At 43.1% G+C, this 26064-nt stretch overlaps 1 protein-coding gene across 2 annotated transcripts in view; it reads right to left on the reverse strand.

Moving 5' to 3' along the window:
- LOC104572208 (NAD kinase 2, mitochondrial) overlaps positions 1 to 23561 on the reverse strand; it is a 35568-nt gene extending 12007 nt beyond the window's left edge. Inside the window, exons 1-6 of one of the 2 annotated variants that reach the window (XM_088537555.1) lie at positions 23265 to 23561; positions 10791 to 10879; positions 10354 to 10442; positions 9243 to 9324; positions 6904 to 6987; positions 674 to 810 (exon numbers count right to left, since the gene is read on the reverse strand). In XM_088537555.1, coding sequence (XP_088393681.1) covers positions 674 to 810; positions 6904 to 6987; positions 9243 to 9324; positions 10354 to 10442; positions 10791 to 10879; positions 23265 to 23558 — 775 coding nt within the window. In that variant the 5' untranslated portion in view covers positions 23559 to 23561. Of the gene's footprint in view, positions 1 to 673; positions 811 to 6903; positions 6988 to 9242; positions 9325 to 10353; positions 10443 to 10790; positions 10880 to 23264 lie in introns of those variants that run through there. The other variant, XM_010219365.2, reaches the window with a different exon arrangement.
- Positions 23562 to 26064: the final 2503 nt, after the last annotated feature.

The following is a 26064-nucleotide window of genomic DNA, read 5'->3' on the forward strand; positions in this document are numbered from 1 at the left end:
TTACCCAGGAAGAAATCTTCATTTATGAAACACTCTAATCCTATTCAATCCTCCTCTTGAGGTTAGAATAATTTGTTTCAATGTATGAATAAATTCTACAAGCTATTTATGCAGTATTTAAGCAGTACCATTTCCTTGTTGAGACTTCCCATCCTTCAACAACAGAAATTTAACAGCATGATCTGCTTCTACAATTATCTATGTGTGTATTGCCACTTGCAGGCAGGCCTCACAGTTGAAGAAAACCTATCTCAAATTCAGCAAAAGAGCTCATGCACATACACAATTTAGTCAAAAACATCTAACTGTGTGGTAAACAGTTTACATAGTAACCCAGTATCTCCATAGCAACACTAAGACACCATTTAAAAAAACTTAAGTATTTTTCCAATAGGTACCATATTTGAGGGAAAAAGTTTATAAGTTGATAAAACTAAAAAATAATTCTAAATGTACAGTGCAGAAGCAGCACATAAAAACCTAAAGGTATTCCCTTAAAAAACAAAGTCTTATAGTCTAAGAGTCATTTCTCCCTCACTTCTCAAACATTTGTATCTGTATCAGCCATGTATGGTAGCAACTAGACTCCAAATGTTCCTGTATTCTTATAAATCCTGATTTCCTAAGTTGTTATGGCAAAGTGGTTACATTCTTGTCACAAACTTCAACCTACTTTGATCTTGCAATCTTTCATTTATATGAGCCCTACTGTGCTGCTCCTGGCTTAGCTGCTGTTCATGTAGATCTACAGGTGTAGGGTTAATGCCAGTTCCTTCAAGATACAATCGGATTCGTTGCTGCCACTGCCACCTAAAAAAGGAGAAAGAAATTGGTATCAGTAGCTGAAATAGTAGCTGAAATGCTCATTGTAAAGTTAGCTAGGATCAAATTATTGAGGATAGAAGAGTTTCACTGGTTCGCCCGCAAAGCAGAGCATTTTAAGATCAAAAGTTTAAGTACATTCCAAGTAAGGTTTCAAGTTTTACACTTTCATTATCACTTTTAAATTTAGAAAAGCATATTCAAATGCAAATATTTTACATTTCTCAAATTGTTAGCTAAACTTTTGTATGTATGAAATAAGATGGCAATGGCCAAAAGAATCTACAAACACTACATAACATATAACATCCTAGTACTTTATGCATATGATTGTAACTTATGAATTAATGACTGACCACAATGAGTTTGAGAATAGCAGACTCTTAGGCATTTACACAACAATAATGGCAAAAAAAGAAAGCATCTATTCTGTTTATATTTTCAGACACCCAGAAGAGTGACTATATCCATTCCTTTCTCCATAAAGGCTATAAATATCTTGTCATTTTAATAATTTCCTAGCTTGGAAAATTTTACAGGTTTATGACAGAAGTTGAAATGAAGAAACAAAAGGATATAAAAATCATTCCTTCCTAAACTGTTACATTATTTAGATTTTTGTTTTTCCTAGAAATCAATGCACTTTTCCTCCTATGAGACTACATTAAACAAAGCAGCAGTAGCAGTTCTGATTCAGGAAACATAGTGAAACATTTTGAACACAGCCTTCCCAGTTCATGTTACTGACCTTTGGGTCACAGTAACCAGATTAAATTTTTCCTGAAATAACAGCACACGAATCTAGGCTGGATGAAAATCCATTACTACTTTATCTCCTGAATTAGGATAACATCTTGCCTTGCAGCAAGGTTAATCTTCAAATACATACCATAACTTCACTTAATCTTTCCTAAACTGAGCAAACTCTATTCTCTTCCATGCACCTTAATGCATCAACTTTCCTAGGACTTCTTGGATGAGGAACAGAGGGAAAATTCCCATCAGCTTTGTTACCATTGTTCTTCTGAAACTTCAATACCCCAAACTTCACAGTTTACCATTTGAGGCCTTCCAGTGCCAGAAAAGAATTACTTCATGTCTTATACACAACTTGTGCTTATAGAAAGTTGTATGATGTTTGCTTTTCTGCAGTGCTGACACTAACTTTCATTTAATTTTTAATCCCTTGTATTTCAAGATACTTTTGAGAAACGTCTGCCTGTTCGCCATGTATTTGCGCATCTGATTACTGTAATCAGTAAATGCAATCCTTTGCACATGTCTTGACTGAACTGCAAAAAAATTATTTCAATGTCTTAATCTATTTGGATTCTAATCCTCTTCTAAATTTTATAATTCATGCTACCTTGATCTTTAATAAGTGTACTATCTATTCATTCTTTCATCCAGATGATGAGAGAAAGTCCTGGATGGTACAAAGCCAAGGGGCATCCTTGGAGAGCTGCATTCAATGTACCTTTAGTGTAACTAGCTCTAAGTACAATTTAGGCAGAGAACTTGCCATAGATATCACTACACTAGCTTCCTTACAGTACTCATGCTAAAACACATTCAAACTCCCATAAAATAAGCATATAGAACAGCTACTGTTCTCAGATAGTGTTACACTGTTTAGTGTTTACTCCCATAAAAAGAAACATGGGTAGTCTAACATAGTTTGCTCTTAATAAATCTTGATATTGATTGTTAAACAGGACTGCAAGTGTTTACATGGGCTTGTCACCAACAAGGTGACTGCCACATACCTGGAGAATGAAGCCAATCCCTTTTGCGGTCACTGACACCTGCCCTTGAGGAATCCTGACAAAACTCTCTCCGTTTCAACCAGTTACCCATCTACTTAAACAGTTTCCTTAGCCCCAATAAATCTGAAAACTGCTTAGTCATCAAAATATTCTCTTCCTATTCTGCCCTGGCATTTTCATTATTAGTAAGATTAATGCTGGAACCTGAGAAGTAATGTTCCCAGCAAAAGGGGACTAGTCAGGCCAGGGCTCCAATGGCAGTATTGTTTGCCATTTTCTTCCTCTGTTGCTTACAGTTTCTTTGATCTTCCACTACTGCATTTACATACTTATCCTTGTCATCCTTGGTCACTTGTATTTTGAAAATCAAGGCAGGAAATAATTCCACTCCTATACATGTATATTCCTTGTCTGTAATTTACTTGAATTTTCACACACTCAAATCTCTGCTTGCTAAAGTCATGAGCTCAAGTCTCCACAACCATATTCCAATTAAGCTTGCACCTAATCTTTTTTTTTCAGAGCAATGCTAGTTTTCTTGATCCTTCTCTCCCCTCAAAATTTACTTTCCTTTGTATCTTTTCCATCTCCATCCCAAGTGGGTTTTAGACTGCTTTGTTGTAACCCATTTCTCCTGCTGTACTTCTTGTTCCTCCCCTAACAATTAAACTGCTGCTTCCGTCGTTTAGACTGCTTGCTTCTCTTTCAGTCTAATTCCTTCCTGTTGTGGCTAGGGGAAATTTGGACTGAACTATTAGCTCCTTAAAGTCACATCTTTCATTAAAATGTGTTCAGCCATTCACAGTGAAACAAAGACTCCAGCCTAAATGTTCTGGAAGATGTTCTAACTGGATGCAATTTTTATTTCAGTTTTGGTCTGTTATTTAAGGAAAATGAAAGTATTACTGGTATAACTCAAGCATCGTGGATTTCTCATCAACTCTCTAGCTCAGTACTGAAATAGTAGCTTCAGCTGAGCTTTCACACCCTAACTTCCAAGTCCTGTGCCTGTCTCAGGGTCCCCCCTCCCAACCCATACTGTTGCCTGCCAAACTCATCCCTCAGTTTTGCTTTCTCCGTGTCTGAACAAAACGCACACAACCCTGCCAATGAGTCATTTAAGGAGATATTGTACCAATTTCTCTAAAACTGGTAGCAGATATCTTCTTTGCTTGCGACTAACGATTCTGAGGCTTTCATAACGGGGAAGGATGACTGTTTATAACTAGTGAGACCCATGTTCAACCACGGTTTAGGTTTTGACTGTGACTGAACTTGTTCTATTTAGATAGACTATTCTATTTAGACAAACAGGTCAGTAACCCAAACCAGTACAAAATATTTCATACTGGAAAACAAAAAGGAAAAGTCACATGAAGGGGAAGCACCAAAATTACAGAGCTCAGTCTTCATCGGTGGTTCCAAAGTTTCTCCTCAACTTAAACTTGGCATGAAAACTGATACACTGTAGGGAAGCAGAGACAGGGAACTACTTGGGTTCTTTTGATGACACCACCCAAGTCTCCCATCTGAAAAACACCGAAGATAGAGCCAGTCTTCTACTATAGTGGCTTCCAAAGGCAGACCCAGAAAGGCTCCATACTGAAGTCCTTGCAAGGGTGAGCAGAAAAGCATAGCAACATCGAGATCCACAAGGAACACACATTAACTATGTTTTGAATCACATAATGAAAAGATGCGATGTAAGTGCTGCTCTAGGACTCCAGAAAGAAGAAAACAGCTCTTGTGCTGAACAGGTCCTTGCTGGGGGATTAAGTTTTCACTCAAGCTTATTCCAGAACAATAACTAAAAAAGTACTTCCTGCTTAGAGCTCATAAGGCTTCAGGTACGTAACAAACAACAACAGGAGTCACAGCAACGTAAAACGTAACATTAAGATCAGTTACAGCAGGGGTCGTCAAACTTTTTAAACAGGGGGCCGGTTCACTGTCCCTCAGACACTGTCGGAGGCCGGACTACAGTTTGGGAAAAAATGAACCAATTCCTATGCACACTGCATATATTTTATTTGTAGTAGTGCACAAAAAAACAGGAAAAAGAATGTAATATTTAAAATGAAGAACAATTGTAAGCAACAAAACCAAATATTTCAATGTGAACTATGGGCCTGCTTTTGGCTAATGAGATGGCCAATGTTAGGTTCCATATTTGTCACTGCTAGTCATAGCAAGTGATGCCAGTGTTCATCACTTAGTCTGGATCTGATTGGAGATTTCAGATGTTTCATTTGGGAAAAAGTCTGCTCACAGACATAGGTGCTGCCAAAGATGGTTGCAATTTGGAGTGCATGGTTCCTGAGATTATGATATGTCTCTGAGGGGAGAGATGCATAGAAATTAGTAAGGCTGCTTGATTTGAATGCATCTTTCAGCGAGTCACGAGTCTGTAGTTCGGCCAATTCCATTTGGTAAATCGGATCAACAGTTTCAATGTCAACAGAAAATGGGTTCCGGAAAACCTCTATGTCCTGCTCATGGAGACGAAGCTCTTTAAATCTAATTTGAAACTCCTTTTGCAACATTTCTAGTACATCCATACATGTTTTGTTTGGGAACGCAACTGCTGGTTTTTCTGCAGACAGGTTTTGAGTTCTGGGGAGATGGCAGAAGTTTTCCTCCTTTACTTGGTTAATGAGCAGGTCTAATTTGACTTGAAATGCTTTCACATGTGAATACATATCACAGATGAGCTTCCCCTTTCCTTGAAGTTGGACATTGAAATTGTTGAGTAGCTCTGTTACATCTGTCAGAAACGCAAGGTGCCATTTCCATTCTGCATCATTGAGCTCTGGTACTTCTTTGTTTTTAGAAAGCATAAAATCATAAACCTGTGGAAGTAAGTCATAAAATCGTTTCAAAACGCTCCCTCGACTCAGCCAACGGACTTCTGTGTGGTACAGAATATCTTCATAGGCAACATTTAGCTCAGACAGAAATTCCTGAAACTGTCTGTGGTTTAGTGCATGAGCTCTAATGAAGTTAACACAAGAAACTACAATTTTCATGACAGAGTCCAGCTTCAGTGATTTACAACACAGTGCTTGTTGGTGGATGATGCAGTGTATAGCTATCGGATGTGAATGGTTGCGTTTGTCCATCTCTTTGTTAATGCGTGCAACCACTCCTTTCATGGACCCCACCATGCTAGGAGCACCATCAGTTGTCACACTGAATAGTTTACCCCAGTCCAGCTCCAAATCATTCATAGTTTGGCAAACTTTCTCATAGATATCCTCTCCTGCAGTTGTTCCTTTGATGCTTTTCAGTGCAGCAAGCTCCTCTGTGACTTCGAAAGAATCATTTGTCTCACGAATGAAAATTAGAAGTTGTGCAGAATCACGAACATCATTGCTTTCGTCGAGTGCCAATGAGAAATAGCAAAGTTTTTTTGAGGAGTTTTGCAACTGCAGATTCAAATTTTCCCCCATTTCTTCAATCCTTCGTGTCCTTGTAGGTCCTGAAAAACTCACTGTACTAAATAAATCCGCCTTCTCTGGACACATCTCTTTGGCAACAGAAAGAAGGCATTCTTTAACAAATTCTCCCTCTATGAATGCTCTGCAAGCGCGCAGAGGAGGAGGAGGAGGACGGGGCGGTTTGTAGCCAAGAGGCGCCCCCTGAGGGGGCAGGTCGAGGACGAGGCGCTGGTTTCAGCCCAGTCCCGGCAGGTGCTTGGGGGCTGCGGAGGCCGGCGCGCGGATTAAGTGGCAGCATCTGCGGCTGCTTGGTCCCCCCCCCCCAACCCCCGGCAGGGGGGTTCTGTAAATACCGGCGGGCCGGATTGAGGACCCTGGGGGGGCGGATCCGGCCCGCGGGCCATAGTTTGAGGACTCCTGCAGTTACAGTATCAGGAGGTTACCTGTTTTAACAGTACCAGGTTTAATTAAAACACTTAGTATGATGGACAGTTTAAAGCTTCCGTTTTCCAAGCCTCAGGATAGAGTTAAAAAGCATATTTTCATTTAGTAAGACAGATTGAACTACTCATTTAAAGTCTTGTATTAACCTGTTTCTAGATGCCTCCTCTACTATGCCACATATAAAAGTACAGTTCAATCAAATTAAAAATTTGGTAATTCAAAACAGTAAGCCAACTGCTGGAACTGGCAGACAGTTTCATGCTTTGTATTCCAATCCTACTCTCAAACACAAATCCGTTCTTCAATATGGTAAACATCTACAGAATTCACAGTTTGAGGCATTAAGATTTTACTTAGCATCCTTAAAAATTGCACATTAATTCTGTGATAACATTAAAAAAAAAAAAAAAAAAAAAAACAGCAATGAATCCTACCTGAACTCACCACGATAAAGCTTCTGGAGCGCTTCAGAAAAAGTGTGTGTATATTTCACAGGCAAGCATAAGTGGCCCTCTGATCTGGAAGCAAAATAGGAAAAGACAATGAAAATGACAGTATAATTTTTGAAATTTCATCCCTTAAAAAATTAACAAAAACTCTTTTAGTTAGCAAAGCTAGACTTTTGACCTTTATGATACGGTATTCTTCCTACATATATAACACATCAGCAGTAGCACAGATTTTTCAGGCCCCAGGAAAGTGTAGGGGAGGCACAATAAGCTTTCTTCCACATTTCCCCTAGAAGCTTCCTGTTAAGCTAGTGATACTGTAGAAATATGTTTGTACTAATACAGTTCTGTCACCATAGTTCTATAACAGGAGCTTTAGCTTAATCTTCCAAGTTAGAAGAATATTTTTCTTTATTTATAGATAACTTGGTGATAAGAGACAGGTAAGGGACACTGCTAAGGTTAAAGGAATCTCATGTACAAGCCAGAAAACCAAACACTGACCCCTTTTCATGCATGATATTTGATAACTTGAAGGCAGTTGTTATTTAAACTCTGCTGTTCAGACCCAATACTGATAGAGTGTCTATTCACAGCATTTGAAAAGTTTTGGAAGAGAAGTAGGGGCTGGAAAGAACTAAATCCTTTTGGCCATCACATTCTCATCAGCTAAGATTATATTAATAGGGAGCACCAGAAGTAGAAATCCAAATCTAGAAGTCTCAACAGACAGAGCTTTGGTGCGTTCAGAGTTTTCACTTGCCATCCATTTGAAGGTTATGCCAAGCAGGCAGTGCTAATACACTGAACCCACCTGCTCCAATCAATCAATTTGCTAGGTGAATGCAACTGGTGCTGAGTTGTAAGAGGACAACTAAATGCCATAGAGAATGCTGTCTCCTCAGCCAGTCAAAGTATGATATGGTTTACATGAAGGAACCAGGGACGAGAAAAAAAATAAACAAGCCACACACACACAGATGCACACATTTGTTGAGGCCCTATCACATTTCAAATAGGATTTACCTTCTTAATAAAGAAATTAAGTTTCTGAATATCTAGGCATCACTCAGTTTGAAAACAATAATAGAGTTTTGCATTTTCCAGACACTATTCTATACTGCCATCTCTAGCCTGGAGCTTTTGGTTAGTAATACAAGTTGACTGGCTCTGAGTGCCTTTACACTTGCATGTGAACACAGCTGTGAGCAGTTCAGGAAGTTATTGCTTATCCAATACTTTTTAACAGACAGGATAACTCATTGTGTGCATTTTTGTAATAATAATAATAAAAAGCTGTAATACCTTCACTTTATTTCTATAATCCACTAGAACACAGCATATATGTTTGGCAACATATATGTTGCCAAATGCCAGGAGACAAAAAGCTACCTGAGGGGAAATAATAGGCCCTGGCAGGTCTCTCCAACCAGAATGCAATCCTATCTTATTAGTCCTATAGAATCCTATACAATACTAACCTATTAGACATACTCCAAACCTTGGTCTAAGAGCATCTACTTGTCCTGGGCTACAGAGTGACCAGGACCAAGAAAGCACACTCTAAAAAGTCATTCTGGGAATATCTGCTTAACCTACACAATCATTTACAGCAGTTAACAATCAGTTATACTACTGCTCCACACAATTCCTGCTACTTATATAATTGTACATTCAACCTCATTTCAAACAGGGTGCTACTTTGTTCTGGAGCTTGCATAAATTCCCATGGTGTCAATGCTTACTGGTACTGGATTTTGTAGGGAAAAAGGTTGTTTGTGAAGATGAGAAAAGCCACTTCAGTTTAAGAGGACTTCTCAGTTTAGACAGCAGTTTCATCTAACACTACCAAACCTTCCTATTCAAGGTCTTTTCTCATATATTGAGTGTAGAGGGATGGCTAGAGAGCCGCGTACATGGCTGCCCAGCAGGCCTGCTCAATTCCAGCCTTCAGGTTTCAGTGAAAGAACAAAGGGAGTGCTAACTAGGAGATAAGAAAGTAGACCAAGGTCAGAGGGAATAAAAGAGCTGTTGAACTAAAAGGATGAGCTAAACAAGTAAGGGGGGCTGTAAGGGTCTGAGTTAGATCATTGTCTACCAATTAGGAGCCTGTGTAATTACATCACTAATTGTTAAGAATCATATAAATGTACTGCATGAAAAGCTAATAAACGAAGTCAGTTCCAGCTTCTATGAAGCTGATGTCTGGCATTCCTGACCCGCTCCAAGCTGCAACAATTGAGTATCATGAAAAAAACAGATATATATGGTACCTGATATGAAATATGGCTTTCCCAAATATCTTAATGAACTGTTTATCTTACCTTTCAGGATCAGTATTTACTCCAATAACTGGTTTAAATTTATTGAAGACCTTACTGGCTGCCAGCAACATTGTACCATCACCTACAAGAAAAAAGGCCAGAAAAATAAAGAGCTAGTTTCATTTAACATTTTAGCATTCCCAACGAAATCACCCATGAATTGAAGCATTATTATTGCAAACTTTGTGTCAACAACTGATTAGGTAGGTTGCACAAAAATAAAATGGAACAGGAAAATTACTGAAATTATTTAAAACTGAATAGTGACAACCAAATTAAAGATGACAAAATGAAAAAAATACTACTCCAACAGCTATACATACCCAAATGAATTTGGCAGAAGCAAGTTTCAGAGCAAATAAGAGACTCTTTTTAATAGCAAATGTTTGGTAAATACTGTCAGGAGTAGGTAAATACTACCCTATCTCCACAGGAGACAGGAAACAGCATAATATCAGATCTTACTGCAAATCACATGAAAACAGTAGCTTTAGTTGTTTCATTTTTTTCTTATCAGGCATAATTTAAAAGTCTTATTTGGTTCCAAATACACAAAACTGAAGAAAAATAGTCTTAGAAAAAAATTGTTTAAATAGAAATCTAAGTGTTCCCAATTTCTTCAGATATGTAGCAGTCTCTTTCCTGTCCCTTAAACAGAAGGGCAACCATAATCTGAAACAGTATTTACACCAAGATATGGGTTCTGAAAAACTTAGAGGGTGTTCTTTAAAGCATTACTAAAGTGCTATATAAAGTGCTAGTTTTACCTCACACACCTAAAACCAGAAAGTAGAGTTTAGGGCTATATGCATTCATATGACAACAAATCTTTAGTCCTCTTTAGCTGAAAACTACAGTTGACTTCGGTTGTCTGACACAAGACAGTACTAAGTTTTTCCAAAGTGAGCAAGCCTCAGCAATCACCTAATGCTACAAATACTAGAGGAGAGGAGGGTCACAGTCATTGCATTTTTTCCCTGTTTTTTGACAAATGCATCAGCAACTTATTTTCAAAATGAGCATACCTCCAGACGCGTCACACACTGCAAACATTGATAGTTTATCTATGAAAACATATTGAAATAAATACTTCCCCACCACAGAGTCATACCTCCTGCTGATATAACAGCATCTGCCCACCGAACTGTCTCTTCATTATATTCACGACGTTTAACAAGACGGACTTCTATCCTCTCATTCCTATAAAGTGCAGGAAAAAGTGTGAATGTGTCCTATATTGTTCCTTGTCACATCCTTCTAAAAAATTGACATGTAATTAAGGACTAATTACAGTGGTATTTAGTTTACAAGCATTTGATTCTCACACAAGTGCTTCGCATCTTTTTCATTTGTTTTCAAGGTGTGTTAGTTAAGTGCACAGAACTATTACACATTAAGATGGCTTCAGCAATTACCGTCCACCTACATCACCCTGCTTTCAGTATTCCTATTTCATTAGCATTGATCACACAGAGCTTGTTTCATTGCTTAACACAATCCATTGCTATCTGTGCTGTGCCTGAAATCTTCAGGCACCTCCAGCCTTACCGTAAGCTGTCTACAACATGCTCCACATTTTTGGTGTGAACGCCATGTCGCTCCAGGAGACCAGCGTAGTTAGATCCCTTCAAGGCAAGCTGTAAGACAGAAGTTGATTTTTAGGTAATTAGTCACTATTACCTGGTCACTCTTAGGTAATATAAAAACGAGCTATAAAAAAGCATGCATTTTATCTCCATAGAAATATATATTTGCCTTGTAAATATTCCATTAGCTACTACTACATATACATACCAGTCAGCTGAAGTTCACACTTCGTATTAACCTAGTTATGTTACCACAGCAGAAAAAAAGCTGCAGAACTTCTTGGTAAGCCCTAAATGAATATCCAGGCAAGTAGGCCACACTGATTTCTATCCTACTGCAGAAGTTGTTTTCCCCTAAATTTGCAGAATAATTTAAACTCTATGCAAATCTACATAAAATGTATTTATACTCACTATACTACAGTCATACACCAAAACTTTCCAACCACAAAGTTAGCCAGTTAGTTAAGTGTTGTGCTGTAGATGACAAAAAGCAACGTGAACGATGATTAAAATAAAACCTCAGACATTCTTAAACACACGGCATGTAAATCTTCAACTTGTTGCTATCTGTCAGTTTTCTGTTGCAGCCCAAATACAAGAATGACATTTCCCCTGCACCACTGAAAAGAAACACGAGCTTAAGGACTATGCACCAACTGGATTTTGATACTGATCCCAAGAACACAAAGCAGATTTTTTTCCAAATAAATATTGTTTGTTTTGTTCTTGTTTAAAATTTAACATTTACATTCTAGCATCATCTATCTTGGAAGTAGAAGAATTTAAATACTTAAACTTGCCATCCTCTTCAGACTGTGCAAGCATTCATAAAAAAAAAAAAAAGACTCAATCAGGCAAGTAGCCCTCAGGCTGAAGACTTGATTTTTCGCAACAAGCTTCTGCATGAAGAATTCAGTCACCATCATTCATCCTCTTCCATCCTCTATCTTCATCTAATCTTTTGGGAATTGTCAAATCTTTTGGGCACTGTCAAATACATGCTTTTATGGAGGTAAAGGCTGATTAGAAAGTAGAAGAAGGATGGTATTAAAGGAAGGGGTGCCGTTAAGCTAAAAAGTTTATAAATACATCCACAGTGAATGAGACCTTGTTTCAAGCAGTAGCCTGGCCTAGATGGCCTCCTAGGGTTCCTTCTAACCTGAATAATTCTATGATTATACAGACACTGTTTCCTTTTCACAAAAAAATAAAAGCTGAAGAAGTATTTATCAGTGCAGAAACAAAAGTTTGCATAGTTTGTGCAAAGTAGTTATTCTGTGCCAGAAACTTTGAGCAGGCACCACCTGCAATCCATTCATGTCTTTACTCAGGGTTGCATGTCCTTCTAGGAGCACATGGTGCCAGACAGCCACAGCTAATCCCATTGCTATACAGATTGCCACAGCACAGAACTCCAGAGCACAGAGCTGAAGAGCCCAGGATATGAGGGCTACAGTTAACTGCAATCCAATAGAGACTTAAGAAGATCACATCTGTCAGGTCACTCACTGATGTCAAGAAATCCCACCATCAGAGAAATACAAAGATTGCCTCACAGCTGAAGAAACTATAGAAAATACAATGAAAGTGGCCACACTAGAACTACAGCTCTGTCCTTCTCAACATCTGTTTAGAATCAATACTAACACAAACGTCATCTTTAGCTGGTCTTAGAACTGGGACCAGGAAATCCTCCAGCAGAAAGGGCTCCCAGGCTTGCTTTGCTTGGGTGTAGATGTACAAGAACATCAGAAGGAAAAGGCATAAAAATTAAAGAAGAGATCTCAGCCCTACTGGAAGCTGTGTGGGCCCCCCGAGCAGTAGCTATTATCCATTGGCCAGCACACCAAAAGGGAAATAGTCCCCAGATACAGGGCAACGCTCTAGCCAATAGAGAAGCAAAAGAGGTGGCTCAACAGCCAGTGGGGCCACTACAAATATTAACATTAATGCCTCAGACCCAGTGGCCTGAAACACCCCCCGAATATACTGAAGCCGAGAAAGATTATATAAAGGACCATCAAGGGGAAGAGGGAGATGCAGGATGGTGGTAGCTGCCAGGAGGAATACTGTGTTTACCCGAACAGATGGCAGAAACCTGGCTACGAGACTTCCACTCCAGCATGCACCTCTCCCCTAAAAAGGCACTTGAGTTGGTATGACCTCACCTCTGGACGCCAGGTCTACGTCAGAAGTTGGAGAGGATCTCTGCCCGATGTGCTACATGTGCTCAAGTGAACCCCAAAATATCCTCACCAAACCAGGGGACTAAAGAAGTGGGGGACGCACCGGGGGTTTACTGGGAACTAGACTTTACCGAGATAAAACCCGGAAAGTTAGGATATACGTATCTACTGGTATTCGTGGACACGTACTCGGGATGGGTGGAGGCTTACCCAACAAAAGCAGAAACCGCCGCTATAACTGCGAAAAAGCTCATGCAAGAAATAATTCCTCGGTTTGGTTTACTACACAGTTAGTGGCAAAAGCCTTGGAAATCACATGGAAATTGAGGTGTATGTACCACCCCCAGAGCTCAGGAAAGGTAGAAAGAATGAACTGTACCTTAAAGGAAACACTTACTAAATGGAATATTGAAACAGGGGCTAACTGGGTCGATTTACTCCCAATGGCACTTTTACGAGCATGGTGCACCCCCTATAAGATAGGACTATCCCCCTATGAAATACTCTGTGGGAGACCCCCGCCTTTGTTCCCCAAAACCGTGAGCATTGCTAACAGCTCTCCAGTGTTCCTCCAGGCATTACAAAAGGTACGAGAGCAGATACACCGAGGCTTGTGAGACCACCAACCGGGGGACTTGGTGTACATCAAAAGGTTCCGAACAGCATCATTGGAACCTTCGTGGACAGGGCCACACCAAGTGATACTTCACACTCCAACAGCGGTAAAGGTCGCCGGAAAACCTGCGTGGATTCATCACTCCCATGTGAAACCAACTCCTCCTCAACCAAATCCAGATTCAGAGAAGTGGACTATTTCCAAGGACCCTAGTAACCCACTAAGCGTCACAATACAGAGAAAATGAGTAGACAGATATGGGGAACCTGGTTAATTTTAACAGTGTGTATGCAAACTTTGGGGTTAAGATATGAGCACAGTCCTTATCGCCCCATTAACTGGAAATGGGAAATTAGGGATACTGTAACAGGAAGCACAATCCAGTCAATAAGCACTAGTGACGCCCCTGAAATAACAATTGATTTATGCAAAATAGGGATACCCATATGACGAGCCTCGGCAACAGGAGGAACAGGGTACCAAACAGGGGGTCACGGGCAGCAGCGGCTCAGGGATGTGGTCCCCATTGTGGGGGAGGAATTACTACAGGAGGTACATGTAGGGTACGGCGCTCGGAAGATCTCGCGATGTACGGGAAGAATAGGGAACTAAGGCATATGCCATATTAGGTAAAGAGCAACGCTTATTGGCTATATAGGCATGCTTCCGCCTTTGCTACCTTTATAAGATCCAGCCTGCGTATATTAAACGCCATTTGCAGCATCCTCATATTGGTGTCTGTGCTCTCTGGCCCAGGCACGGGTGGGACGTGCCTGGCCGCCTCGGCAGACGGAGTCAATTGCCAATGTCAGGCAACAAGTGGTGACCCCGACGTGATACTCCGAGGCGGCGGACCGCAGGCGGTCGAGGGATCCGGATCATGGAAGGGATAATCAAGGTCGTATTATCGTGTGCTCGTGAATGGGGGATTTCTATGAAATCGAACGCAGTTAAGAGCTGCATTGAGCGGCTCCTTGAAGAAGGGGCGGTTAACAGTGCCGGGGAAGTTTTATTCCCTCAGCACTGGCAGAGATGTACCACCGCGTTAACGGAATATGGTATGTCTAAAGGGAGTGCGAAAGATCTAAAGACATGGGGAGTGATACGGCAGGTCCTCCAGAGAGCAAGGGAGGAGAGGGAGACTTGGAGGGCAGCACGGGAGGCGCTCGGGAAGAGCGAAGCAGTGGGAGTGCAGACGGAGGCTGATGAACAGACCCTCTGCAAGCTTTCGATCTGGTGCAGAGAGAATGGGTTCAAAGCCGAGCCCCACCTAGTATTCAAACCCGATGTGAAAGCCAAAAGCAAAGTGGCCATCGGAGCCACGGCAGCCTTTGCAAGCACTTCAGGACCGGGACCGCCACGCCACTGAAAACCGCTGGTGTTTGGAGATCCATCGCTAACCCCCCCGCCCGTGCCTGCCTCTGTGCCTGCACCTGCGGCGCCTACACTGTCTGTGCCCCCGCTTCCGCTTGTTAGATCGCCTTGAAAAAAGGAGAAAGGGGGGCTGGGGAAGAGAAGGCGAATGAGATCAAGGAAACTTATGTTGCTGAAGGCTTGATGAAAGCCAGGAGGGAGGTGCAGAGGAATTTGATCTGTCTTTAAAAGTGGAGGTTGAAGAACTGTAATGCTTTAAGTGAGGACGGAAACCGTTATTAGGGCTATTATTTCTATTTACTATGTTCATCTCTATTATGTGTTGTATCCTTTGTATATTGATGCCGACACGAGGTATGGTTGAAAGGTGGAAATTTGTATGATCTGTAGAGTCATAAAACTATTGTGAAAAATAGGATCCAAGACCCTGAGAAAGAAGATGTTTGCCTGCCCAGGCTGAGCGATAAGGAGTGCGGAGGCGGCTGCCCAGCCAGGCTCAGAGCCGACCTCCTCCAAAAGCAGCTGAAGGCGGCTGCTCGACCGGGCTTGTAGCCAACTTAACTGCAAACATCCTCTAAATTAGTTTGAAGGTCAAACACCCGAGAGGGAGGGAGATGAGAAAGGCAGGACCCTCAGACTGACGACTGGGACAATTTACTGACATGCGCACCCAGGAGAGAAGGTTATGTGACTGAAGGCGGAGTTTGTCCGCCCCCCTGGTCTGCCTGCTGGCACGTACTGGCCCTACGTGGCAGGATGCACCGGGCATAAACAGACAGTGCAGAGAGAGAGGAGGGGTGAGACTCCTAACACTGAGGCCCACGTTGTCTCTGCGGGGACGCCCGCTGAGTTGGGAGCCTGTCAGCAACCCTCTCATCTGCCAACTCAAGAGAATGTTCAGTCTCAGTGTCCTGCCGACAAGTATTACCTCACGAGTAATTAGTCATACTTTGCTTCTTTAACGTGCTTTCACCTGAATAGCCGTAGCCACTTTGTTCTGTGAGATTATTGCCGAATCCCAAACCCATTCGCAACCTAATTGGCAGCGAGGATGGGATTAGGCAATTGAGACAGTGGAACTCACTAGTGGAGTGCACAGCTACGTGAGGTCGTGCCACTGGATGGAAATTGTGTTTGTGCTGTTTGTATTTGTGGTTTTTAGATCTTTATTGTGTAATATCAGCAGAGAGGGCTAAATAAGCACAACAAGAAAGTCCAGAATTTGAAAGTGGGAAAGTCAGGAATAACTCAGACTACGGCGTCCCCCCCCCACCTCCCCCGCCCACCCACCCCACCGATGGAGGACTGGGAGCCGTACTCTGACTTGTATCCTTGGAAAGAGACTAGGGAAGTACTTTAGCATGGGAAACAAGAATGAAGCGATGGCCAAGCTCCAGTGCAACTGACACGGAAGGACCTGCAACAGTCCTTACAAATTGTAAAAGCCTCAATGCTACTGGAGCGGGGGCCTCCTTAATATACAGAAATCCCAAGCAATTTCTGGGGAGGAAACCAAATTGAAGCTATGCAAACATAAATAGAAATGGAAATCGAGAACCTTTCAAAATGATTGGGACATCTTAATAATCGATTTAAAAGATTGTTTTTTCACCATACTATTACATCCTGAGGACCATGACATAGTGGAACATATGAACCAAACGCTGAAACGCCAGCTACGAAAAACGAAAAATTGGCAAGAGCAGAATATGTTTTAAAATTTTGAGATTGCCCCAGGATAGCCTAGTCCCTCTGATGGTCAAACACAGGGCTGGGCTAAAGGGAGGCCTGACAGAAGTAAAGTCGGGTCCGTGTAAGGTGATGCTGAGAGACTGGAACACGGGAAAATGGACGGGACCCTTGGGCTTAATAACCTGGGGAAAAGGGTATGCTTGTGTCGTTACAGATACTGGAACCAGATGGGTGCCAGCAAAAATGGGCGAGACCTTGGCTGGAAGCAAACTCGCATACATCAAACGTAGCAGGCAGGCAGCTGGTACCCTAGCTGTGGAAAGTGTGAGCCTGCAGAAGAACAACATGGGAGGAAGAAGTGTTACTGTCATTATTAGCTGTATATTGTGGCTTTTAGGAGGAACAGATGGTGGGACGACCTCACAACCCATACACCTCAGTGATGGAGGATTCGACTGGACCCCGACCTACTAAGAAAGCACCTTGTCCGGTTGAAAAGGAAATATTGGAGAATAGCAAAACAAACGATCGACATGGCAAGATGAGGAAAGGGTCTCTTTGCGTTATCCTGCTGATACAGGTTGTATGGAGTCGACCAGGAAACACAGAATCCTAGGCCCGACAATGGGCAAGGGCGAGAGGCGCATCCCATTATTGCCTCCCCACCGGGGTGGAAAAAGGGGAAAGTCCTGATCTCAACCTGTGTTGAAAATGTTGCAGTTTGAAAGCCGTAGTGGTAATGGTGGGGGGGGGGGGGGGGGAAGGAGGTATCAAAAAAAAAAAAAAAAAAAAAAAAGGTATTGGATTCACGAATAGTCTGTCAACTGTAGGTCCGATTGCCTCCCCCCAAACAAATAGTCGAGTTCACAAACAGTATGATTTATTCAAGTGCAGCATTTACAAAGCAGGTTTCGGATGTTAGTACAGGAAATTCTCTACTAGAGCATGGGGTTTTTAGCTAGCTCTGATGTACAAATATGCAATCATCACTCACCCCAGAAAATGGGAGAAGACGTCCAGTCTCGAGTCTCCTCGGGCAGCGTCCTGGCGCAAGGGGAGGGAAGGGGGCTCAGCCTCTCAACTGACCCAGGAGTTACGATGAATTCTTCCCTCCAGACTTTTCATCCTTAGTTCACCTTTTATACTTTTCTTTACATTCAGGTGGAGCTTGAGTGACTAAAGTCATACTTAACCTTGTTGTTGATTGGTGGAAAAGTTTCTCGCTTTCATTTAAAGGTACAGTCAACCGAAAATCTAAAGCGCATGCTCAGTGAGGGGTGGTCGTACCTCGGAGGCGGGTAACTTCTGAGATGGAGGTACGGTTTTCACATTATAATGAGCAAAGTTCAAGCAAAGTTCATCATTTGCCACCTTTGCTGGCTCAGCACCGGACTTGTTATCGTATATCTCTCATTAGACAGCCACTGTGCAGCTTATCAGCAGCCCAGCAAAGGGAGTGCAACAGAGTTTGGCCGCGGAGCCTTCACCCCGCTCCGTCCTCCGTTACTCCCTTTCGCAGCTGCGAGGAGGGCAGATTGCGTTGCCCAGGGAACCGTGGAGGAGCAGAGTCCGTGCATACCAACCATCCTAGAAGTGGCAACTGTGTAGCACCCCAAGCAGGCCTCTGTAATGCCAGAGCTGTGTGAGGCCCTAGTTTTCCTCTCAGTTCCTGCTTTCAAACAATTCTTCTACAAACGCTCCTTCCACACAATCCACTAACATGCTTTGCTTTTGTAAGCTTTGCGGCTTCGCTAACAGATAACGCTTTATGCAAATTAATGGCACGAAGAGCAGCAAATCTCACAATACTGCCTAGTGGGACAGTGTATGGGGAATCATGGTCACCATATGGGTCATATGTTAATGTGACATACCGCTCCCATCATGTGAATTTCACAGGGTACCTAGAGATAGTCACTCAGAAGGCTCAGAAATGGGAGAGAAAGATTACATCAGACCCCTCTGCCACCTATGAAAGTTATAATACAATAAATATAGACAGAGGTGTGGGAAGATTTAGCTACGGGGATGATGAAGGAAACAGGGAGTGGATTATACCCGAAGACTTGTTAGACACTCAGGTACAAGATGGACGAACAGTACTATAATTCTCCCCAACTGAAACGTTTCCTGCTCTAGCGCGCTATGCTTGCTGGCTGCTGCATACCTACCACCAGACAAAATACCCCCAACCCTTGTAAAATTTTTTTGCCCCCATGTCACCTGGTGTCTTTTACCGGGTAATATGAGCGAGGCACCATTCCTCGTCCTGGTGAATGCTAATATTACTTGCCTCGGCCCGATTTTAGTATCAACAGGGCTATACAAAATTCAAAGCTCGACCTGTCACTTGTTGCGGACGAATAAAGCAGTAAACACGTTGTCTCAACAGATAGCAGCAGGTTTTAGGGATGTCAACAAGATACTCAAAGCACATCACGAGGTCATCAACGTAATCTTCGAGATTCTCCAGGTGGGGGCAGGCCGGTCCAGAACATTCAAAAACCTAAAATTTTGTTGCCTGACCACAAAAGACTACGAGAAGATCGACAAGAGGTCGGAGGCCATTCAAAACGTAGGATCAGATCTGCTACAGATGATAAGACGTAACCCAGGAAACTGGAGATGGCTTGAGAACATAGGCAACAGTATCTGGACATGATTACTATCCTGGCTCAATTGAATTGATTGTGGAAGCTTGGGTTGATTATCATTATGGTATTGATTGGTGTCTTTTGCGGCATGCCTATTTTGTCATGTATAATCCACTATGTATTGCATCAGCTACGACGCTCACAGAAACAAGGCAGTCACAATGTACGCTATTAGCAGCTTGTTCAAAGTAGTGATATTTAGGATACTTAGATTAACATGGGGAGGGGGAGATGTAGGGTACGGCGCTCGGAAGATCTCGCGATGTACGGGAAGAATAGGGAACTAAGGCATATGCCATATTAGGTAAAGAGCAACGCTTATTGGCTATATAGGCATGCTTCCGCCTTTGCTACCTTTATAAGATCCAGCCTGCGTATATTAAACGCCATTTGCAGCATCCTCATATTGGTGTCTGTGCTCTCTGGCCCAGGCACGGGTGGGACGTGCCTGGCCGCCTCGGCAGACGGAGTCAATTGCCAATGTCAGGCAACAGGTACAATACTACGTATGTCCTGCTATAGGAAATCCTGGGTGTCAAGGGGATGGCCAGTTTCACTGTGCCCAATGGGGTTGTGAAACAGAATCCTCCTGGGGGCATCACGACCCTTTCATAAGAATAGAGCAGGGTCTGAAGGGTAAATGCAGTATACCCGGAACCTGCAAACCGATCCTTTTTAAACCCCAGTATTGGGGCCGATACGGAACAACCTGGGATACGGGCAGGGCGTGGGGACTACGGCTGTATGTCCACGGGCCTGACTCAGGGGTCTCCATAACAATACAGAGGCATTCCCCTACTTTTGAGAAAGATTGCTGGCTATGCCTAGATCCGAGACTCCCTTACTATATAGGCGTAGCTACTGAAGGAGCACCTACTCCCAGGAAGCACTCAGACAAGTGTACATGGGATCACCCCAGATTGACCCTTGGGGATATGCAGGGAGCAGGACTATGTTTGATCACTGCAGGGCGAGGGATACCCCCCTTGTACCAGAAAAATTGTAACCGAACATTAAGAGTTAATGTTACGAAAGAGTTAATGTTAGCTCACGAGTAACCCAAGATATGGGATATATGAAAGAGACAGTGGGAAGATTGGAAAATCAAGTAGACTCTTTAGCTGAAGTAGTCCTCCAAAATAGAAGGGGACCAGACCTTCTCTTTATTAAGCAAGGAGGCCTATGTGTAGCTCTTGGAGAAATGTGCTGCTTTTAGGCAAACCAGTCAGGAGTCATTAGGGAAACATTAGCCATGGTACACAGAAATCTAAAAGAAAAACATTACCACGGGACATAAGAACAGAATCTGTTCCAGTCGTGGTATAACTGGTCCCCATGGCTCACCACCCTAATGTCTGCAATAGCTGGTCCCATAATATTAATTCTTATTTTTATGATCATTATCCCTTGCATCTTAAAATGCATCCACACTCATATCGCTAGTACAATTTCAGAGGCAAAAATAATGGTCACAAGGATGTACTATAACCCACTCCCAGGAGAAGAGTATTACCTCAATGGTTTGAGGTAGGGGACAACAGCCAGTGGGGAAATGTAGGACCCTGTGCAAAGAGGGGCCATATAAGAAGTTAATAAGGTTGAGGTGACTAGGTACCTAATTTCGCTATTTGCTTCTGTGAACATAGCTTGCTACTTATGCTGAGTCACTCTGCTCTTGCTGCAACCGTGAGATAAGATATCAGCCGTGAAGAACTGGTAACTGCAAATAAAGTATGCAGGAGTTGCAGCTGTCTATAAAAACATGAACTTTTCCCAAGACGGCGCAGATCTCAGGCAAACTGTAAGAGGTCCACCACTGGCCGGCTAATAAAAGCTTGCTTTTCAACCCACCAGGTTGAGCGTGTGGGTGATTATTGAGATTATGGACTAACAAGAGTGCAGTAAATAATACTGTTTAAAAAACAGTGATATGCTGGCAAGTGTTTTGATGCTGTGCTATAAAAGATTAGCTTCTTTAGAAGCTTATGAATCTTTACCCAACGTATTTGCCATGACTGCCATTAGCTCACAGAGTTCAAGGAAAAAAGTCTGAGACAAGAGTCAGAGGGTAAATAAGGAAAAAAAATAATCAAAACAAAAAACCCAAACAACAACAACAAGAACAACAAAACAAAAAAAAAAACAGGAATTCTCCTCCCTATCTTAATTCTCAAAGACAGGAAATCTTAATTCTTCTTGCATTATTTTCAGCATTATTTCCACCCACATGGCAAGACTCTAAAATAATATTGCAAAACACATACTTAGGCAAGTTAGACTTTGTCTACCTGCAGACACTATTAGTTTTATTGCTGTAACTCCTCATGTGGGGGCATTTTGAGAGAAAGACTGAATCAGAAAAGAAAGGACAGTTGATCTAGAATAAAAACACCAATATTAAAAATATTATCTTATGTCTCTAAGTTGCTCCATGAGGAAAAACCCTACAGCTTTTCTATAAGTACCACAAACTGCTTCTACCCGCACATTCTATCAAGGGAATCTCTAGAGATGTTTAAAGTTCATTAAGTGATTTGCTGCCAGTCTTACCTGTTCCAAGCAGTCAAGGAAAAAAAAGTGAACAGTCTATTTGTTTTCCCTGTTTCTGCAGACAATCTAATTCTCTTAAACTGTAAGAAATGCTTCTTCATGAGAAACCTAAGTACAGACAGAACAGCAGACTTGCAGATGAGCTGTAAGAAAAGGTGCTTTTCCCAAAACTACTATACAAGAAATAAATAGGGCCAACTCAAAAGCACTAGTTGATACCTAACAGATAGTAAGAACATAGGCTGGTAAGTTTCTGTATTAAACTTGATGTATGAAATATGACGTTCAAATACTTTCAAAGCTTTAGAAAACATACGGAATTCCTATTTTTGCAAGAGATGGATAAGCAGCTGAAGTGCTTAGAAAGAGAGTAAATAGCAAATTTCAAATACCATAGGTTTTCCACTCCGGTTCCTGCAAGGCCATGCTACCAACATTAAATCCCTTTGCAAATATCATCCAAAACCTAGCAAGTAAATAGGGGTCTAAAACATCTCCCTGCTGTACAAGCACCAAAATCTGGACAGACTCGGTGATCTGCTCTGCAGAGACCGCTGGTAGCCGAAATAAGCACAGCAGGTTATTCCCTGTGGCAGGGCTGGTGGCAGAGGGCACGGGAACACCCCGTGTAGGAGAGGGAAGGAGATGGCGATGGTGCCAGTGGGGGACAGCACTAGGGCACAGAGCCCAGCAGAGATAGAGACAGGGATGCCAGGGGAGCTTTTCTTTGTGCGCTATTATTACTAACGGGAGAACCACTTGTTTTGGAATTGAATGTTCTGTAAAGACCAAATAAAAGAGTAATGAGAGCTGCAGAGCAGGATGTGGATAGAAGATTCAGCTGTTTAGATGAAAATGCTCTTAGGGGAAAAAAAAATGAAGAGAGAAAGCAAGGTGAAGGGATGGAGCAAAGGAGGAAGGAACGAGGGCAAGACCCTGGTAAGAATTAGAACTGATGATGAGAGGCTGCTTGCCGAAGCCTCATACAAAATAAAACCAAAACACACTTGCTGCACAGATGCCCCGAGAGATTCTAGCAGGGTAGTACAAGGGCTGTTGGTCGCAGCGCTCGCTGCCTCTATAGGAGCCCTCGGAGCCGCGAAGGGCTGCGCAGCGCTTCCCAAGGACGCAGCTATGGAGCCCCCGGCAGGACGGAGGGGACGCGCCCGGCGCGGCGGGGCCAACGGCTCCCCAATGGCCGCGCCCCCTCGCTCCGGAGCCGCCACTCCCTCCTCACCCGGCCCGGCTGCAGGGCCCCGCGTTACGAGCCCGGCTCCAACCGCGCGGCGCCCCAGGACGCGTCCCCGCTCGGCTCCTGCGCGGAGGCGCTGCCACGGGCTCGGCGTCCGGCGCCCGCTCACCAGCTGCTTGAGGTCCTCCTCGGAGAGGCCGGCGTTGCGGTACCGCTGCTGCTCGAACTCGTAGCGCGTTGTCTTGGCCACGACAGCCACTCGCGCCGGCTGGAACCCGCCGCCCACCGCCGCCGCGCCCAGCCTGCCGCAGCCCCTGCGCCTCGGCGCGGCCCCCGCGCACCGGGCGGCCGGGCTGAGCGTGAAGAGGAGCCGCCGGGCACCGCCAAGCACCAGCGCCCAGCGGTCAGCCACGCGGCTCACGAGGCAGAAGTAGCCGGAGAGACAGCACCGAGGGGAGTACATAGCCCGGGCACAGGCGGCAGCAGCGCGGGCACCACTAGACATTCATTGGCCGCACACATGCGCGACCCTCCGCCACTGCGGAAGCAGTCACGACGCACACGACACTCCCCCCTCCCCGCGGAGCCGTGCGCCGCGCGTGCACGCCCCCCCCCGCGCGCAGGGCGTCGCGCATGCGCCCTGCCCGGCGCACCGGCCAGAGCTGGAGGTGGGGCTGCGCATGCGCCCCGCTCCTCGCTGCAACCCCGCCCCCGCGGCCCCGCCCCAACGGCCGCCGATAGCTTCTCAGTGCTCATGTCCTGTCATACAGCACCTTCCTTTTTCTTTTAGCAGTTTGTAAAATAAAGGCGGCTATGTGCTCCAACTAGGACTACTTGGCACTGAATAGGCTCTCGAAATACTGTGGCAGTTCTTAGTGAGCTGCCTCGCTTACAGCTGCTCAGCTGGCAGCCGCACCTATCTCATTTGGGAGGTTGGGAAGGCAACAACAGGTCCATGGCTTAAAAAAAATGACTGAATATCTTTCTAGTCAGTAGTCAGAAACACGCTGTTTGAAACAGCCACCTCTTATGCCTAGCCATTGCAGCCTTTATTGCTTTCCTTGTGGTGCCTGAGGAAGCAGAGGCAGCATGGTGAAAGCCACGCCTGGGAAGAAAAACTTGAAGCAGAGCCGTGAATACATGTGTGCTGGGACAAGTCTGCATTTTGCAGGCCTCAAGGAAAAGCTGCAGTTATGAATCATGAGCTGTTTTTGCTCTTTGATACTTGAAGCTGTTTGGAAATACTGGTGCCTTTTAAATAAATAGCTGTCTTTTCAGATATATAATAATAAGTGCTTCTGCATGGAATGCTTCATTAATTTTTACTTTTCTAATTACGCTTGTGCCTGCTTATTCCCTGGGGGAAGTTACCATCCTGAACAGCTGAAGTGAGATACTGAGGAATTTGCTTTTTATCTGTCAGTGCAGCAATCTTCTACAATACAAAGACTTTCTTAAATATGAGATGAGAGCAGCTAACGCTATCCAGCTGTACCCTGTTACAGTGCTACAACAGTGCAAAACAAAAGCTCCATCCGGTCTTTTCTGATAGGTGGGAGCTTTTCTGTTTACTGATGAACCTAGCCTTGATGGAAACTGCCATAAGACAGACCAGATAGATAGTAATCAAACATGGCTAATTCCCTTGCTAACCAAAAGAATCTCATTCTGTCTCATGCCGTATAGCCATTAACATTTACATTGTAGGAAGCAGCAGATAATACCAGATCACAGAGACCAGAAGGATAAAGAGATTTTGAAAAGATAAGACAATTTATGGCTCTGTTCTGAAGGGTATCTACTTTAAAACCATTCGACAATTATATTACTCCTCTATGATTTTGCATTTCACAAGTTACCTATTTGTATTAAACTATTTTGATCTTAATTTGCAAAACAAATCAGCTCTAACCTCTATTGTAGTTTTGAATAGGAAGCAGTATTTTACTCTGAAGCTATGCCATTATCATCTTACGGTCTTTTGAATTAATAAGCATAAAACATGAAAAAAATATATCTTCAAATGAAAATTCAAAGCAGTATGTGATAGTATTGGCCTCATTTCTGGCAGCACAACTGAGACCCATCCAGTGACCATCCAAGATCCCAAAAGGAAGTCTCCAACAGGACAGTTGAATAGTGCATTGATCTTCTACCCCATTCTGTATTCAGAAAAAGATCCAAAGTTTCTGTAACTTTTTGTAATAGAACAGGTGTTGTGGAGTCTTACTATGGATTGCACCTTCTCTGTAGATGAGCCACTTAATACTGCTTACAACAATTCCAATTTAAACTTCCCAGCCTCTCCCTTACTACACCCTTTACTGTGAGCGTGCACTTGGGTTTATGTGAATTGGACCCAAGTATCTGTCAAATGTTACACTTGAGTCATTTCAAAATATGGTCGCAGATTGTAACATATAGGATGACACATATCCATGCCGCATCTTAAATCAGAGAAACACACCCAGCACCCTAAAGAACAGATTTGTTCATATGAAATTAAATAAGTGTAAGCAAGCCTGGTATTCCCAGGATATGAGTACAGAGTAGGGGTGAATCCCACACTAATAACTCTTTAAGCCATTGGCCGCCTGCAGTCAAATTTGTCAAGGGGACAAGAACTCAAGGCTTTTAAAACTCCCTATGAAAACAGACATCTCACTAGCACCTGCCGTTTCAGTGTAACACCCAATTTAGACACCGAGGAATTGATAGGTCAGGTAAACATCAATATATAATCCCATTGAAAACCAAGCAGCTTTAGTTCTGTGTCCACCAAACTTCTTAATGGACTTTAAAAAAACCCTATATAATAAACTTAACACGATCTTTTTATTTTACAAAACAATGTAACTGGAATGTAGAAACTAAATTATTCCTAAATCATTACACAAGCTGCACAACTCCAGCAGTGGGAGACTCTTCCAACAATTATGTTCTGTAAAACATTCCGTAAATGTAGCCTT

This window comes from Tinamus guttatus, unplaced genomic scaffold (genome assembly GCF_059628265.1).
Source record: "Tinamus guttatus ecotype Peru unplaced genomic scaffold, ASM5962826v1 Tinamus_guttatus_pri_ptg000812l, whole genome shotgun sequence".
Classification (NCBI taxonomy): Eukaryota; Metazoa; Chordata; class Aves; order Tinamiformes; family Tinamidae; genus Tinamus; species Tinamus guttatus.